The 18477-nt window shown below is 37.2% G+C and overlaps 1 protein-coding gene and 1 long non-coding RNA gene across 3 annotated transcripts in view; one reads left to right on the forward strand and one right to left on the reverse strand.

Annotated features, from left to right (window-relative positions):
• Nucleotides 1-18477, reverse strand: part of LOC148130449 (uncharacterized) — a 484585-nt gene that overhangs the window by 287176 nt on the left and 178932 nt on the right. The window lies entirely within an intron of this gene.
• The window catches only part of GPHRB (golgi pH regulator B), a 19793-nt gene continuing 7400 nt past the window's right edge, over nucleotides 6085-18477 (forward strand). Inside the window, exons 1-8 of one of the 2 annotated variants that reach the window (XM_026664085.2) lie at nucleotides 6085-6266; nucleotides 9733-9792; nucleotides 10689-10792; nucleotides 11637-11743; nucleotides 11860-11961; nucleotides 15737-15857; nucleotides 16268-16348; nucleotides 17025-17134. In XM_026664085.2, coding sequence (XP_026519870.1) covers nucleotides 6225-6266; nucleotides 9733-9792; nucleotides 10689-10792; nucleotides 11637-11743; nucleotides 11860-11961; nucleotides 15737-15857; nucleotides 16268-16348; nucleotides 17025-17134 — 727 coding nt within the window. In that variant the 5' untranslated portion in view covers nucleotides 6085-6224. Of the gene's footprint in view, nucleotides 6267-6346; nucleotides 6569-9732; nucleotides 9793-10688; nucleotides 10793-11636; nucleotides 11744-11859; nucleotides 11962-15736; nucleotides 15858-16267; nucleotides 16349-17024; nucleotides 17135-18477 lie in introns of those variants that run through there. The other variant, XM_087966626.1, reaches the window with a different exon arrangement.

Below are 18477 nucleotides of genomic sequence, written 5' to 3' on the forward strand. Positions count from 1 at the left end.
AAATCTGATATTTAAATTTCTGCATATTATTGACACTTGAAGTCACTAAAGCAGCTTTCTCTAAGATATCTTTGCTTACTGTGGGGAGATCTTAATTGTACGTGCAAACCCTTCAATTAATTTTAAAAGGATACCTTGGAATGTAAACAAAGAAGGCTGTAGTACAGCTTTTTATTTTTTCATTATAAATATTTAGGGTTCAACTTGCCTCAAAGTAATGCTAACAAATACATAAAATAAAATGATTTAAAGGGATAAAATAAGTCAAAATAATTGTTACTGCATATCTGGAACTTGGCAGTGAGATGTATAAACTGACTTCCTATAGAAGAGAATCTGACACCCAAGAAGCCTATAAAGAGCCCTACTGTTTGCATCCACAATGTAACCTCTCCTGGTGGGGAACATCTAGCAGGACTTCTGCTGAATTTGTAGATTACGGGTAGGCTCATTTAGGAGGAAGTGATTTTTTTTTTCAGGTATCCCTGCTCTGAGCCATTGTGTATATGGCATTGTAGAACCAGACAACTTGCAGTAGCAAATGAACACACTAGCGGTCACTGTTATATAGCACTTAGTGAGAGATGATTAGCTCCTATCTGATTTGAGAATTCTAGTGGCTCTTATGTACTCTTGCATATTAAATACAAAAAGGTGTTGCTGAAGGTGAGGAATGCTTGTTTGCCCTTCACATGTGCCATTATTACACATATGTGCCAACATTACGCACATTTTCACTCCACAAACACTGAAAATATTTGTGTCCCCATGAATGTCCTAACTGTTGACGGTTGATACCAAATGCTAAGAAACCTTGTGGACTGACCAATGTTCCTTTCAGGTTCTCAATGGAGGAGTGCAAAAATGGTGCTTCACTCAATCCCTTGTCTATCTTCTTTTTAACCTTGGCATTCTTATTGTGCCGCGAAAGGGCCTCTGCATGACAGAGTAGCAAAGCTACCCCTTGAATTACTGGGGAGATGGGGAATAAAAGCAAGGCATCCCAGGGCTTTGATTTCAGTTTGGAAGTAAGAATTAAAGGGCTTGGCAGATGGGAGTAGACATTCTGCCATCGGGAATTGACTCACCCTACAGCTCTAGAGAAAACCCTGCAATCCTTCTTTCATGACCTTTTCCTTGGAGCAACAATTCATTTCATCAGTTCAGAGCTGCAAATTACACTGCCATAGATCAGTGGTTTTCTGAGGTCACAGAAATATAACACAAATATCATACGTGTAACAAAGGCCATAGGTGCTGTATGAGGAATATGAATAAAATATGATGGTTGCCAAATTATATTAGTTCAAATATAAGAAATGACTATTGGTAATTTACCAGTTGTATACTGTATTATACAATGTAATCATTCCTGAAGTTGACTTCAACTGAACAAAGTACAACGTTTTGTGAAATAAACAATGCTTAGAGAATGACATCTTTAGGTTGTAGGGTTTTTTCGCCATTATGATTACAGACACTGGAGACTTTTCCTTCCTCCAGTGGAAAAGGACCAATGAAATTAAGCCATTCATGTTGTGGTGAAGAACAGAAAGAGTTTTCTGAAAGATTTATGAGTGTATAAAATTAGATTTTGTACTGTTTCCAATTAGTGAAGTGAATTGGAACTCAAACAATTCTTAAATTAACTTATTTATAGCCATAATGCTTACATGTCTTAATTATATTTCATTTATTCCCACAAAACTTTTATGACATACTATTATTCAGGTACCACAGGTGTACAGAATGTTCATCAGAAGACCATTGTAACCTCTAGGAGGACAAGAACTCATAGTTTGGCCAACATCAAAGTCTTGGAACTGGCTAATTAGTATGTAATCCACTTTGATACATAATGCTGACAGTATGTCTGTGAACCACAGATACCAGGTATCTCTCTTAATTTAAATGTGTTAATTTTAGTAATTTTTCTCACATCAGAATTTAATAAGGTTTGCCTTTGGCTATTTGAGCTATGATGAGTCTTGTCAGAAATGAATAAGGTTAGACAAACCATAGGCAGACTTGGTCAAATGTGCTGTTTCCACCTGAAGGAACCATTCTGCTACAGCTAATCCCAGAATTAGAGTACATAGTTGGTGTTTAATTGCTGGAACCCGGGCTCTCAACAGATAAAAGGAATGGAAGATCTCTCATGTGTACCTTTATATCTTTCTTTGGGGAGCAAACAAAACCTGTTTGCTTGCTATGCAGCGTGTGATTCTTTCTGGTCTCAAATCTGAACTTTAAGCCTTTTTGCCTAATATCAGGCCTTACTTCTTCAAGCTCTGCAAAAGAGGCAGCAAAACAGATAAGTGTTAGCTTGCTATTTAAACAGTGATTGGTCAAGTAATCTTATTAAATTGGGCTCGTAAGTCAAATTTCAATGCACTATGCTTACTTGTGCCAACATTTTCAGTACTGAATCTTATACATTGTATAATTTTTTAAAAGCTACATAAGATTTGCATTATCTTGCATTCTTTATTTATTTACTAAACATGTAGTTTTGCATTTCAAAATAATCCTTAGCTTTTAACTGCGAAAGTTAGTTTTGCTGTTCGCAAAGTTACTTTTCACACTCTTGAGGGACAGTAATTTTAATGTGAGTTGTATGATAAAAATAGTGACAGAAATAAAAATGTTAGTCTCTTAAGCAACTCTACTGCACAGCGGTTAGACAAAGCAATGTTTAACTGTAATAATAATACAGAAAAAAGGTATGTTTAATAAATACATTTAATAGATCAATGTGAATGTAGGCCTAGGAGTGCAATATTCATAATTTATAATTATTATGGCATAAAAGTCATTGTGGGTTGAGAATGAGTCACTGGCCCAACTTAGCTGGTTTTTATGTCTAAGATGGGAATAATAGATTTATACTGTAATTAGATTTATAATTAGATTTATAACTAGATTTATACTGTAATTAAGAACAATAATACAAATAAAAACTCACAAAAGGTCAGTTAATTTCATTTTCACTGGTAAAATGGTATTTATTTACAAGTGAAAGGAGTCTGCTGATTCACACATGTATACTAAATTCAAAAATGTTATGAGATTTAAGATCATGGTTATTTCGTTCAGATACATAATTATTATATTTTGTACAGTATCCCTGTACCTTCTTGTTTAAATTATAAATTTTGTGTTTCTATCAGTTCATTTTTCAATTGTGTTTTATCAGTGTAAAGCATAGCCCATTGAAAACAATGTGATCCTAATAGCTAGGCAGTATAAACTTTTTTAGTAGCATGTCCAACAGGGCTCCCTGGATTGCAGCCTTTTCACTTAATGAGTCCTGATTAGAAAATTATTCAGAAATATGATTTGTATGGCTTTCCAATTGTTTTACTTTCTCTCCTTTCCTTATAAATACTACTCAGGATAGAATACATTTTGCACTTATGTTTAAAGTCTATACACACCATAGTTTCTATATACCGGTAGATGTAAATAATATAACAATATTTTGATTTTCTCCAGTGATATGATTCTTTCTCTATTGGAATGATATAAATCTGAAGTCTTTTGTCCATGGGCATGAATATTTATTTTCCTAAGCAGTGTATTAATAACTTTTATTTTTACATAAACAACAGGAAAAGATAAAATACTTTTCAGGTTGGATTTTAAAGTGATGTTTTTATTGATGAGAGTCCATGCTACGGATGTCAAACTTGTGGCATCATGTTGCCGTCACATGATGTATCATGACATTTTCCCCTTTGCTGAGCTGGTGTGGGCTAGCCTGCGCGTGACGCATCCGGCCTGTGGGCCACCAGTTTGACACCCGTGGAAACAAAACCAGCTACAAAATGAAACAAAAGTATCTGCAAAGTTTTAACACATTCTTGTAAAGTCAGAGTCATCAGATATATTGAGAGGCTGACTAATAATTCTGGAATTTACGTTCCCCAAACCTTTATATTAAGACATTTCCATATTTAGCTCAGCTATTCATTTTTAATTGTCAGCTTTTTATGGATACTACATGCAGATCCACTCACAACATGCTGGGCAATTCATCTATATTATTAGCATAGAAGTATTGCATTTATTCAAATCATCTATGGCTGGTATATACTTGTAACAAGTGGCCAGTCAGAATGCACGTAATTGGATGCCTAGGAAAAGACTGGCATAAATTTAAAAGCATCTTTTGTGGACTGCATTATTATAAAACAAGTCCTCAGGAAGAAACTTTCTTCCAGTGGTAGTCATGTGTATGCAATCTTTATTTAAAGATCAGTGAACAAAGGACTTGATTATAGAACTCCACAGATATCTACGGGCACCACAGATTGATCATTTATTATCACATAAACTGTTATGGATTAAATTTGGAGTAAGTGCAGAACAAACTTTTGACAGACAAACCAGATAGGAGGTTAAAAGGTGAGAGACAAGAGCTAGAAGTGACATATTCTTACATTGGTAAATTGAAGCCTGTGAGACTTGGCATTACATTTTCTACTGAATTCCAGCTCCACTATTTAGTGATGAAATCTGATTTTTGTAAAGGTAGCCACTTCGAGATTAGTGAAATCTCCTAGGGAACCTAAATATCTGCCCCACTAGCTTGGGCATATTGCCACTTCTGATGTCATATTTGTGTCAATTTGTCGGCAACTTACACCACAGTGGAGGATAGATAAGTTATGATCCCGTGTTATGATCAGCCATTTATTCTTCCTGTCCAAAAGGAAAAAAAATATCTCCATCGAGGTTCATCAACTGCCAACAGACTTATATTTAGGGCCTGCTCCTTTGTTAGCTGTTTAACAGGCTCTAATTTAGTAAAACTGACCTCATCGTTGGGTCGCCCTTTCTCACAGGATACTTAATTCGGAACCGCCCGCTAAAAATGCTACCACAACCTCCTCAAGCCAGGCCTTTCCGTCATTCCCGCGCTTCAGCCTATGAAAACAAGGCAATTCTCTTGCTTCCTTTCCTCTAATTCAGAGGTTGGGGAACTACCTCCCCTTTATGGCTTGTGGACTTCAACTCCCAGAATTCCAAGGGCCCTATTTCCCCAACCATTCGACAGGTAAATTGGCCCGCCCACCACCCCATTGGCCGCCTTTAGATTCCAGATACCGGAAGTCCAGCTGAACCGCATGAATTCCCTTTTCAAGCGGTTAAATTTGGTTCCATTCCGCTTCAGTGTTAGTTGATGTGCTCTTTGCGTCCTTTTTAATGACTCTTGAGAGGTTTTGGACTCCAGTATAAAGGAAAGTGAAAGCTACTGCCTTGAAGAGATCTCGTAGAGGTCGACTCTTGTGAATGCTCAGAGGGATGAGTTCGATCCCAGATAGAGGCTAATATTTGCTCCTGCTTGAGCAGGGGGTTGGACTAGATGACCTCTAAGGTCCCTTCCAACTGTTATTCTATGTTCCATGAAACTGACCACTATAAAATGGACCAAGTGCTTCAATCCAATCCACTTCTAACTCGTTTTCTGCCGTACCCCTTCACTCTCTTATGAGAAAAAAATACTTAGTGGATTAGAAGAAGTGCTGCTCATTCTTTTATTAATTTTTATAGTGGGTAGATTAAAAAAAATATAAGGAGGTATCATTTCCTACCCAATGTATTTGTGGAGCTTCTCAGTCATGTGGGTCACGGTTGTCCCAAAGCAACTGGACTTTCTTGGGGTTTTTTTGGTTTTTTTTTGGAAGACTTTTCACTCCTCATCCAATAAACTTCAACTCTGAGTGGATGATGAGGACTGGAAGGATTTATATTGACAGCAAATGACCAGCTGTCTGCAAGGAATATAAATCCATTCTCCACCATTCAGCCGGAGCCTTCTTGAATGAGAAGCAAAACATCTTCAAAGAAAAACCAGAAAGCCCAGTTGCCCCTTGGGGAAAAAAAAAAAAAAGCATCTTTGGGATTCCCTTCCCAATTGTGCCCCATCAATTTCCTGAATCTCCCCGGGAGGAATAAATTGAGGAGGTGGGGGGAGAAGACAGACCGACAGCGCGCAAAACAAGCGGAGCAAACAAGGGCTCGCTTTCTGAGAGAAAAAGGCTCGGGCTGCTCTTCCCGTTTCCTATCTCTGCAACCCATCCAAGGTCTCGCCTCAGGAGCGAGGAAGCGAAAGGGGGCGGGGCTGCGCCTCCCTTCTGCAGGAAAGGCGCGAGTTCGGCTGAGGGGCTGCGTTGGGGGAGAGGCATCCCGCCCTCTCCTCCCCGCACTGGTTGTGCACCATGAGTTTCTTGATCGATTCCAGCATTATGGTCATCTCCCAGGTACCGGGCTTCTCCAACCCGCGTCAAGCTAGGCTGAGGCGCGCAGCAGCGAAAGGCGGGAGGAGCCGGGCAGGAGGGGCAGTCCTGCTTCCGGATATAGGGGAAAGCCTGGCCTTGCAAGGGACGACAGGGGGGTGGGTGGGGGAGAGGACGGGGAATGTTGAATTTGGTGGCTTCCCTCCTCCTAGCCGAGCACGGCCCCTGTTAAATCAAGGACTTAAACGCGGGGCGTAGGGAAATTCGACTCTTCCTTGAGAAATTTATTTTCTTGTAGAGAAGTTACCCCGCGTCAGAGGGTTCAGGTGAATTAATCTGCCTGAAATTAATTTCTGCTGACCATGTAACTCGGGTTGCATCTGCCAATTGGGCCTCGGAAAATGCGCGGAGGCCTGATTCCTCTTAATTGGCTGTGTTAGTGTGACGTGGTGAACCGTGATTAAGTGAGCCATGGTTTACTCGATTTTGAGCGATGTCTATGGAGATTCTCAGTCATCCGGGTCATGGTTGTCCAAGAGGTGCTTACCACACAGATAAACCTCCAGGTGGCCTCAACTATTCTTTAAAAGGATACCAATGACCAGCTGTCCGCAGTCCTTCCATTCCCCACCATTCAGTTGGAGCCGAAGAAGATTCTTGGATGAGAACCGAAATGTCTTCTAAGAAAAACCAGGAAGTCCAGTTGCCTCTTGGAAGAAAAGCATCCTTGGGTCAATTTTGAGGGGTTGATTGCACATCTTAATTTTGAGGGGTTGATTGCACATCTTAATTTTGAGGGGTTGATTGCACATCCATTATTAACTGAAAAGCCTGGCTTAGCAAGAGTGATTATGTGCCCTCAAATTGTTTTTGATTCCTAGCAACTGCATAAATCTTCCCCACGATGATCTATCCCTAGCCAAACCTTTTTCAGGTCTTCCAACTGTGCATTCATCACTACTGTCACCGAGTCCACCCACTTTGGTGCTGGTCATCCTGTTCTGTGGCTTTCCACCTTTTCTAGAAAATTAGAATGTTAGTGCCCAAAATAGGATAATTTAAGCCCGGTCGTACATGCCTATTGGCACGGTTTAATGTACTGTACAAGCAAGTTATGTCGCAAACCATCCCATTTAATCTAATTTGTTTTAAAGAAAAATGAACTTTGGAACAGATAGTCGATATGCTTGTAATTTATCTGCTGCCCATAAAAAGTGAAAGTGACTGAGCTTTCACTTTTGGTGAAGGAAATAATCCAAGACCTCTGTTGAAGCAGGATTTTTGAAAGTTTACAGAATAATCAAAAGTATTATCTTTCTATAAGCTCTTCAGATAGGTATTCATAAACAATATTCTCTAAATGACATACATTGATAAAAACCTTGGTGCAGCCTAAAACTCGTATATGGTATATAACAATACCCGGTTTATTGTAAAAAATTGTGTCACAAATGCAGGAGCAGCAAAATATGTTTTAAATGCTATTTGTAGAAATGGTTTAAGAGAGTGCCCCCCAATCTTTTGGGCACCAGGGACCATTTCCATGGAGAGAGTTTTTTTAGCGGGCTGGAGGGTGCGGTTTTGTGTGAGCAGATGAGGCTTCACTCGTTTGCGTGGACAGGTGCCTTCCACAGACTGGAGGTTGGGACCCCTGGTACAAACGTAGCAGAACATTGGTTAGCAATTTCCCCTCTTCCCCCCATTCTGTGCAATAGTATATATTCAGTTCAGATATTCTGTACCAAAGGTGAGCAGTTTGTTCAGTTCTTGATTTGAAGTGCTGCTTTTCAAGAATTCTATTAAGCATATATTTATAAAAATTTCAGTTAAATTTTGGTCAGTTATTAAATTAATAAATGTAGTTTAATAAATTATGCACAATCCTAATACATTTAATAAGAGCTGTTGAAATATTAACAATTAGAATTTAGTAGCCACAATTCTTAGATTATGAATTACATATGAAGTTCTAGCAGGAGCAGGTTGGGATGGGGTTGGTGTTTGGTTCTCTCCAAAGAAACTTTTTTTTTTTTTTTTTTTTTTTTTTTTTTTTTTTTTTTTTTTTTTTATTTTTTTTTTTTTTTTTTTTTAAAAAAAAAAAAAAAAAAAAAAAAAAATTTATATTTTTTTTTTTAATTTTTGGGGGTTTTTGGTTTGAAATGCCTTTCAAGGTCTGCTGGAATGAAGAAACAAAAGCAAAGAATGATTAATTATCCCTTTTAGAAAATATGCCTGTGTTTTTTGGAAACACCTGCATCCTGAGATCTCATTTCTTTAATAAATAAAAATATAAGGATAAAATTACATGGGGGCGCAGCCATGAGAATTTCAGAAGGGGTTCATAAGTACCCCCAGGAATATTCATCATAACTTTGTATAGTCACTAAGAAGCCAATTTTAAATCAAGGATTACTTGTATACTTACACTAATATCTCTGTTTGCATGGTGTATTTTTTATTAATTGATTAAATTTAATATTCTCCAGGACATTCATATTAGGATTTGAAATAGTTTCAAGAACCAAAATGGCTTTGTGCAAGTTTATTTTTTTATAAATACTATGTAAATAATAATGAAATATGATCCTTGTGTGAAATGTTGTCCTTTTTATTTTGTTTGTTAAATACTTTTCATGATGGAGAGATATATTTATCAGACATGATATTCTTCCGATTAAAATCAGAATTCCAATTTTTTTGGGAATCGCCCCCCCCTTTCCCCCCTTCTTCTCCTCCTTCCCTCCCCTCGGAGGCCCGAGTCAGGAGTTGCTACCGCTGGCGCGGCTCTGCGTGGCTCCAGTCCGCGTTGCCTCAGGAAGGAAAGGCAAAAGGAAGAGCCGCGGTGGCGCTTTGCAACGGCAGCAGCGGCTCCTGGTTTTGCCTTTCCCTTCCCGAGGCAACGCGGGACTGGAGCGCGCAGAGCCGCGCCGGCGGTAGCAACTCCTGACAGCCCCAGCCGGATACCTGGCGGAGCGGAGCCGGGCGGGCGGGCAGTGTGGAGCGGAGCCCGGGCGGGCGGTCGGCGAGCGGAGTCCGGGCGGAGCCGGCGGGCGGTGCGAGTGGAAGCCGCTGAGCGGCAGGAAAAGGGAGCTGGGCAGCGATTTCTTGGCGCACGGTGAGGGGGTCTCTTTTGGCCGGCCCCGATTTTTTTTTTCAGAGGGGAATATCATGCCTGAATTTATGCAGTCTCCACAAAACTTTCCTCAGCTTCAGAATGGGTTATATGCTTTGAGATGCCCACATTTTGGAAATAGCATTCTAGCCATTACTATTAGAAACATAGATAGATAGAAACATGCAAAACTGATGGCAGAAAAAAAACCTAGTGGTCCATTGAGTCTGTCCTTTGAGTTTATTTGCTTTTTTTAAAAATATATTTTTCTGTTTTATTTTATTTTTAATTTTAATTTTTGTCAGGTGAGGGACATATGCTTATTCCAGGTACTGAGTTTACAATTATTGGTGATATTCTTTCTATTTACTTCTGCAGGTGCTGTTTTTTGGATTTGGATGGCTGTTCTTCATGCGCCGGCTCTTCAAAGACTATGAGGTGAGAAATTTAAATTATAAATTAATAGCAGTTATCTGGGCAACCTACATGTCAAAAGCCAATAATTTCAACAACAGTTAAACAGTTAAAACCAATGGTAAAAAAATGGGGTTTTTTGTAAGTTGGAATTTTTATGATTGGAAAAATAAATTTCATTTTACCATAAAAACATTAGCTGAAAGAGCTCACTTAACCTCCCAGCCCAAATGCCTAGGGGAACAGCCAGGTCTTTAGTGCCATGCACAAGGCTTACAGCAACTAGAATATTAGGAATTAATCAGAACACTGACTTGTAATTAAAATTTCTCTGTGATTTAAAAGTAAAACCACTAATATAGAATATGTAATCATCAGAGGAGAACACTGTAATTCCCCTTAGTCAAGTTTTTGGTGACCAATTGTTCATGACTAATTTTCTTGTTCTTCTTTTGTTGTACTTGTGTTTTGGTCTGTGACCACAAATAAAATATTATTATAGTTAGTTATATAGAATATGTAAAAAAATACCCATTATAATATGCCTTGTAAGAATGCACAAACTGTGCACTTGCACAGAAATAGACATTTGATAGAACTAAAGGCATTTGAGAATTGTTAAAAAAAAAGATATTTTAAAGATTTTTAAAAAGTTTGCCATTGTGCTATATGAAAACAGTTATCCAGAGAAATTAATGCTAAGAAAATAAATCTTAGATTAATATCTTTATTTAAAAAAAATCTTTTTATCTTTGTGATCATAGAAATGTTCAGGTTGGGAATGTAAATATATTATTAGTACAGATTTTATCTCAGCAAATACATGCATAGATAATATCATCCTGTATGTATTTAATTCCAGAATAGTCTGATCTTTTATTACATTACATTCAAAAACGTTTATGTTTGCTTTGTTACAGGTTCGGCAGTATGTTGTACAGGTTGTCTTCTCTGTAACCTTTGCTTTTTCATGCACCATGTTTGAACTTATCATTTTTGAGATTCTAGGCATCCTAAGCAGCAGGTAAGATGACACTAACATCCTGCTCATAGCATAGCACTGAGATCTTAATTGATAGATTTGCTTATTTATTTGTGACTTCATCACTGTTTAATGTTTTAGTATGTTTAAATATAAGAAGTGAGTATATACAATATTAATGTGTAGCTGAATATTAAAAAAGTAAAAAAAATGATGGCTAGGCTGTTTTTTCACTTGTTTCTTTCCAAAAACCGTTTGCTGTTAAGTACTGGCAACATTCCTAATGGCAAAGACACATTAAAGAAATTGGCACAAATAGTATGATATAAGTTATTGGTTCTCTGATCTAAAATTACTAAGCTTTCCGAGCAGTATCAGCAAATGCCAAAATATGTATGGTCCCTTAATGCATATAATTCTATTTGTATAATTCCAGTTCAGTGAAGACTTATTTTTCTCAATAATTTATGTATTATTTACTACAGTATCTTTGCTTGATAATGAACAATTGCCCTCTGAAGTGCATTGATGAAAATCTTTACATGCTTTTTAGACTTTGAAGCTTAAAATGCATGCTTTTAGACAAATAACATATATCAAAAAATGTGCCTTCTGAAATTATACTAATGGAAAATTATATAACTTTATTTTTTTTAAAAAGTTAACTGGTAGAAAAGAGCAAATATCATATAACTATATAAATAATTTTGACAAGAACATTTAATGTATAACTTTGTATATAGTTTATTGCTGTGCTTATTTCTAAAACTATTTGATTATAAGTGTAAATCTTTCAGATTATTTTATGCAGAAAAAATTAGAAAAAAAATAAAGCTAGAATTATTTTGTGACAATGATTAGTGATCAATCTTTCTGTTACTTCCAGCTCTCGATATTTCCATTGGAAATTAAATCTTTGCGTGATTTTGCTTGTTCTGGTGTTCATGGTGCCCTTTTATATTGGTTACTTTGTTGTGAGCAACATTCGATTGTGTAAGTATCATGAATCTTGAAAATAAAAAATAAAAATTATAGTGGCACTATAATATTTAAATAATATTTTCAATGTAATTAACATAAAATCTTAATTTTCTTTATATCACTTACAGTACACAGACATAGACTTCTTTTTGCCTGTGTTGTCTGGCTAATATTTATGTATTTCTTCTGGAAACTGGGAGATCCATTTCCTATCCTTAGTCCAAAACATGGTGAGTTTTATTATTTCATTAACTTACAAAAGCACATCTGAATGTTTTTTAAAATCTGTGCAGCTATTGATGGGAATTTCAGGTGCCTTCTCTCTTGCTCTGTTGCTGTGACTGTCTTTTGGATCAGAATACATCCCAGAATTTTGGTCCTGACCCTGTTAGTTTTCCATAAGGCTTTGAAAAACTGGCTCTCTCCCAACCATTGGGCTTGGTGGTATTTGACCGGTTCTGCCTGGTTCTGGAGAGCCGGCAGGAGCGATGAGCAGCGGAGACTGAACCGGTTCTCTCCGCTGCTCTAATGGCATTGCTGTTGGGCCCACCTACCCGCCCGGGCTCCCATACTCACCTTTATCCGCTGAATTTGAAGCGCAGCTGCTTTGTGCGGCACAGATTAGTGCCATGCGGCAGCTGCTGAAGCGATCCGGAGATTGTGCAGGCTTGCAGGAGATGAGATAGAATGCCTCTGCGCCTGCGCAAATGCCTCTGCGCCTATGCAAAGTGCCCATTTGGCGTGTGTGTGCACACGTGTGTGTACATGCGCAAAGCGCTCCCACCAAACCATGCCCACCGAACCAGTGGCAACAATATTTGAATCCCACCACTGATTGGGCTAGCTTGTTGGATAAGCTCTTCTTGCTTTTCATGTCCTCTGCTGGGGATATGAAAGGAGCCCCCAACTAGGGCAGTGGTGATGATACAGGCTAATCCTTTCAACCTGGAAGTGCCTCAGTGCTTCTGACTTGAGTGCAAAAAAGCTCCTCTTGCAATGTTTTGAGAGCATGAACACATTTGTGGTTTGGCTTCTTTGTACTAGGTAGTCTTTGCTTAATTATCATAATTGGGGGTGGAATTGCCATCACTAAGCAGAGCTGTTATTAGGTGATATATATATAATCACACCACTGAGTGGCATCCCACTTGCCTATTTCCCCACCTCTCTGCATTTTTGGCCACTCTGTACATCGTCATTGCCTACCACTGCTATCTCACCCCCAAATATCCCCAGCTGATTTTCACCATCTTCCTCCTGCTGCTACTGGCCTCCCTAGATAACAAGACATCCACATATGTTAGTAATGTGCAAGTTGGGAGTGCAAATAATCATAATGCAATAATGGAATTAATTATTTGGAACAACTTCATGCCTAATATTTCATGTATTAATAAGGATCAGAACAAAAACACAGGAATTTCCATTATATCTAACATTTGCTTGCTAATGATGAAGAGAGCCCTAGTTTGTAAAAAGAGTTATTTTTAAATAGACAATTACCGTATTTATCGGCGTATAACACGCACTTTTTCCCCCCTGAAAATAGGGGGCAAATGATGTATGCGTGTTATACGCCGATATAATGTTAAGAAGCCTTCGGTGAATGCTGCTGGGATCGGGATCAAGGACACAAATGAAAGAAGGGGAGGGAGGAAGCAACCAAGCCTGTCCTTCTCTCTGGGTCAGCTTTCTCAGTCGCTCTCGCTCCTCCACCAGCACAGGAAGAAACTGCTTCAAAGAGCGGGGCTTTCCTGTCGCCGCAGCTTCCCTGAAGCGCCCGTTTCTCCCCACCCCCACCCCGTCCGCCCGCCCGCCCGCAGTGCTCCGTTCTGCCTGCCTGCCTGCCTTCGTTAATGGTTGAATCGGAACAGCTTCGGCTGAGTAAAAGAGGCGAATAGTTATTATTCTCAGCGAAGCTGCTCCCAAACAACCAGAAACTAAGGCAGGCAGGCAGGCAGGCAGAATGGGACACTGTGGATTGAAGCGCGCGCGGGTGGGAGTGGGGGTGAAACGGGCGCTCGGAATAGCTGCGGCGACAGGAAAAGCCCCGCTTCTTTGAAGCAGTTTCTTCCTTGGATGGTGGAGCAGCGAGAGAGCGAAGCCTCCTTCTCTTCTCTCCCCCCGTCCTTGCAAAAATTTTCTGCTTGAAACCGGTCCCTGGTACAAAAAGGTTGGGGACCACTGATTTACCTTATAAGTGGTAATAATATTAATAAAAAAAAAAGTTCTGAGCTACCCTTATTTTGCTTCAAAGTTTTTATTTAGAAATTTAATTTTTTTTCCTGAAATTTCCCTCTTAAAATGAAGATGCGTGTTATACGCCTGTGCGTGTTATACGCCGATAAATACGGTACATTGTTAAACTTAACAAAGATTTCAGTTTAAAATTGTAGATTGCCTTCATTACAAGATATAAGTACTCAATTTACAACATAATTATGGTATTCTGGCTTTTCTTGTTTCACCATTTTTAAGGGCTTGGGATTTTTCAGTTAAATTGGTATGTAATCAAATAAAGTAAGCAGAAACCAAAATTCATAGTGAACTCCCGAAGCAGAATTAAGTTTTAAAACCAGTGTTTTAGTAGCTTAGAACAAGCAAGGTTGAGATTAAAATATTGTCAATACTGGGACCACACTCAGGTATTCAAAGAATTACAATTCAAGGTTACGTAATACAACTAGATATTGTTTGCTACACTGCTACACACAACCTGTAGATTCATACTACTCGCAAATTTCACTTTTTGTCCACAAGATATGACTGTACATTCTTTGCTTGAGAATGAGGCTTTTATCTCAAGTAAATCTGTTTTTGAAACATAGACAGTGGCCTTGAATCTATATGAATAATATCTTTGCTCCAAGCGACCTGTGGAGGTCACTGTTGCCTTACTTGGATGATGAATTCTGTGGCCAACTTTATGAACTACTTCTGAACAAATCATTGAGCACCAAATGAGATTTGTCTTCCCAGATTTAAGGACTCTGATTTTGAATACTTTGACTTTATTTATTCTGAATACTTGAACTCCTATCAAAGCAGGGATCCTATATCTAAATATGTTTATAAATATATTTCTTTTTCTTTGATTGTCTACTGACAATATGTTTAGCAAGTCCATGGAAAAAGGAATGGATTGAAGAATAGTTTCAATGACTCATACTCATATAGCCTATTATTTAGAATTAAGGAAGACATAAAACAGCATAATGGTAATTATGTTCACCATAATAACATATTATTCTACTTTCTTGCCAAAATAGCTATTTTTTCCCTTATAGCCAACTAATTCTGTTATTTTATTCTGGAATGGAAATTTAAATAGGAATAGTCTGAAGGCTATCCGAGTTTTTTTTTCACATTACAATTGTACACTGTTAATGTAGTTAACTGTATACCGCTATCTAAAGATGTCACATGGAATCTGTGAAAAGGTTAAGCACAGACCTTGTGGAGTTAGTTTCACTTTCATATAAGCCAATTGCCATTTGAGGTAACAAGGTTGTCAATAAGCTTTACTCAGACTCAGTGAGATGTGCTACAGTGAACTGAACTATATCGCTGTCTTTGCCAGTTTTCAAATGAGGTTTATAAGACATGATGTCTGTTTCACTGATAATCAGATTAGAAGCCACAACAACCTGGTTCTTTATCTGCTTCCATTCAGTTTACTATGTATTTCAGTTTGGCATAAAAAAGGAACAATTGTTGACTAGGGAAAATTAGACACTGTAGTTGAAGAAGCTTTTCACTTCATTCAGAATAATTCCAAGATTATGACAGTTATATTAAAAGTTATGGTTCATTTTTGGCAAAGTAGTCTGTTAAATACACACATATTTTTGCCCCATTGCAAGGACACTTGAGTATTCTTAGGAAGGAATGTCTAAATAATTAAAACAAAATGGTGTAGATATAATATGGCAGTGAGATTCTGCTTTTCTATTGTTTTGAGTAAATGTAATGATGAAATTAATCTTGTGGTTTTTTTTTTATCAGGAATTCTATCCATAGAACAACTCATCAGTAGGGTGGGAGTGATTGGGGTGACCCTCATGGCCCTGCTCTCTGGCTTTGGTGCAGTGAATTGTCCATATACCTATATGTCTTATTTTCTCAGGTAAATCTCCCTTCCTCAAAAAAGATTCAAAGTAGTTTTAAAACCTCTCTCTCTCTCTCTCTGTCTCTGTCTCTGTCTCTCTGTGTCTCTCTGTCTCTGTCTCTGTCTGTCTGTCTCTCTCTCTCTTCATGTCTGTCTGTCTGTCTATCACTATATCATCTATCGTATCACTTTAATATTAATTTCTTGTTGCTCTATTCTGCTTTCAGGACAGAGTTCTCCATCATTGTCCCCATCTTCTTTATCTCAATAATACAAGTTCTAGATCTAAATATATCATTGTTTTGCATCATCAATTTGCAGTTTTTGTTATAGTCCAATTAGTGAGAAGAATCAGAGAATAACTAGAATTGGGAAGACACTATTCTAGAAATCATAGGAATAATTCTAGATGTATACATCTATTACAGGAATGTCACAGATGCTGATATTCTATCTCTAGAACGTCGACTCCTCCAGACAATGGACATGATCATCAGCAAAAAGAAAAGGTAAGATAAAGACATTAGAGCATCTTAGTGTCCAACAAGAAATAATTTGGTATTGAACAATAATTTATATCAGAAGATGGTGATATAAGTGTGGGTGAAATTTGAGTAGAGAGCCACATTTTATCTCGATTTGTGTACTTGTGTACTTATCTAGGATTAGTATTCTATTTAGAATTTAAAATTAATATAAGATTTATACAGTAGTACAGGAGTATTAAACCTCAGTTAAACTTCTTTACTTAATATATGTGGATGTTCTTAACTAATACTTTAAAAAGTTTCAACTTTTCTTCATTACCAGCTAGCAAAGTTAAAGGTTAGATCTAATTTAACAACAATTCATTAGAATATCCCTGATTTAAATGAGTCACCTCCAATAATAAATGTATGTAGATGTAATTCATAGAATGTAATGTAGTTTATTCCTATTTGGAAGCACTTTTTACTTTGACATAATAGCATGAGCAGTAGCACAGTTCTACACCAAATGGAAATCATAATACCTGTTTGATTTCTTTCTGAATGGAATTCTGAATTTTGAAATCCTTTAAATTTTGAATGCTAGATTTTATGAAACATAAAAATACAAATATTTAAAGATTAGCTTAGTTATTATGTGATTAGATTTTAGTTGATATTTCATAATTTTACGTTCCTAACTTTGTCTCCCAACCAGGATAGCAATGGTTCACAGAAACATGTTCCAGAGAGGGGAAGTGCACAACAAAACTACTGGTTTCTGGGGAATTATAAAAAGTGTCACAACATCTTCACCAGGCAGTGAAAGTATCCTTTACTTGCAGAAGGAGGCCCAAAAGTCAGCTTGCTTACTTTTACAATAAATAAAAAAAAATGGTGTATTTTATTAATGGGCTGTACCTTTCAGCTTTTGGAGATGATATACTTCAAGAGAACAATATCAATCCAAGTTTGTAAGTGTTAAGCACTGACATCTAATCTGCTAGGACACTTTCATGCCCACTTGGACATTAAGTAGCAATTTATATAACTGACAGCATGCAAGAATGGAAAGCCAGTTAATTCCACAGAAGAGATTTACAATCCAGTTTAGAAATTTCAGTGTGCCTTTCCCCTCAGTCACTTGACTGTATTTGGGCGCTTGGCAACTGGTCTGCTATTGCTATTTCAGGACATTAAATGTCTGCCCTACTTTCAATAATAGCCTGAAATTAACTACATGCTATATTGTAGACATGATTTCTTTAATTTAGTAACATAGCAATTATTTTGGATAAGTTTCAATTTACTGGTCTTCATCCAGGCAGAAAATAAAAACAAATCTACATGTCATTTCAGTGTCCATTCCCTGGATAATCTTTTACAATCATTTCAGGTATTTATTAAATCAGGGATTAAATGAAACCCCTATTTATGTAATAATTATTCCCTTATAATGTTTTCTGGAAATAGCCTATCAAATAGGAATATAATCATTATAAAATAATACTCCCTCTTCAAAAGCTTATTCCATAAGGATACCATAGTCAATAGTTTAAAAAGCTAATTAGAAAGCCAGTAAATCAGAAAGACTGCATTTTCTTGTTTCCTATTGCTTAGAAAAGATCATTCTGTAGCATGATTGAGGTAATTTCTGAGCCAGTTTGGATGTTTACTGAAATTGAAATAGATCTGGAAAATCACTTGGTTTCGAAGTGTTTGGATTAAGTCTGCGAATAAGTACTTTCTATCCTGAAAGGGATGTTAAAAAACTGATATGTGATTATTCCTACAGCCATAGAAAATTTTATAGTATGCAATTGCACCCTTTATTCCTGCAGATGGCAATAATGAACAACTCCCAATTTAATAGTTACTTTACAGACATTTAAACAAACCTTTTAAATATTGTGCTTTGCCTCACACCTTGTTTTAAAAATTGCACTTTTTAAAATATTTCAAATTTTATATCTACTATATGCTAAAGAATAAAATAAAATTTGAAATCTATTTTCACTTGTTCATGAAGCCGTTCTTTGTCACTATGGATACACTAATATTTTTGTAGAGGCAAGATTTATTGATATATGTATATAATGTGTGCTTTTGTTTCCCCCCCTTTTAATTAAAAAAAATCTTAAAATGTATCACAGTATTGTTTTTCTATTGAT

Source organism: Notechis scutatus, chromosome 5 (assembly GCF_049901735.1).
Source record: "Notechis scutatus isolate UNSWTSFEM ecotype Mainland chromosome 5, rNotScu1.2, whole genome shotgun sequence".
Classification (NCBI taxonomy): Eukaryota; Metazoa; Chordata; class Lepidosauria; order Squamata; family Elapidae; genus Notechis; species Notechis scutatus.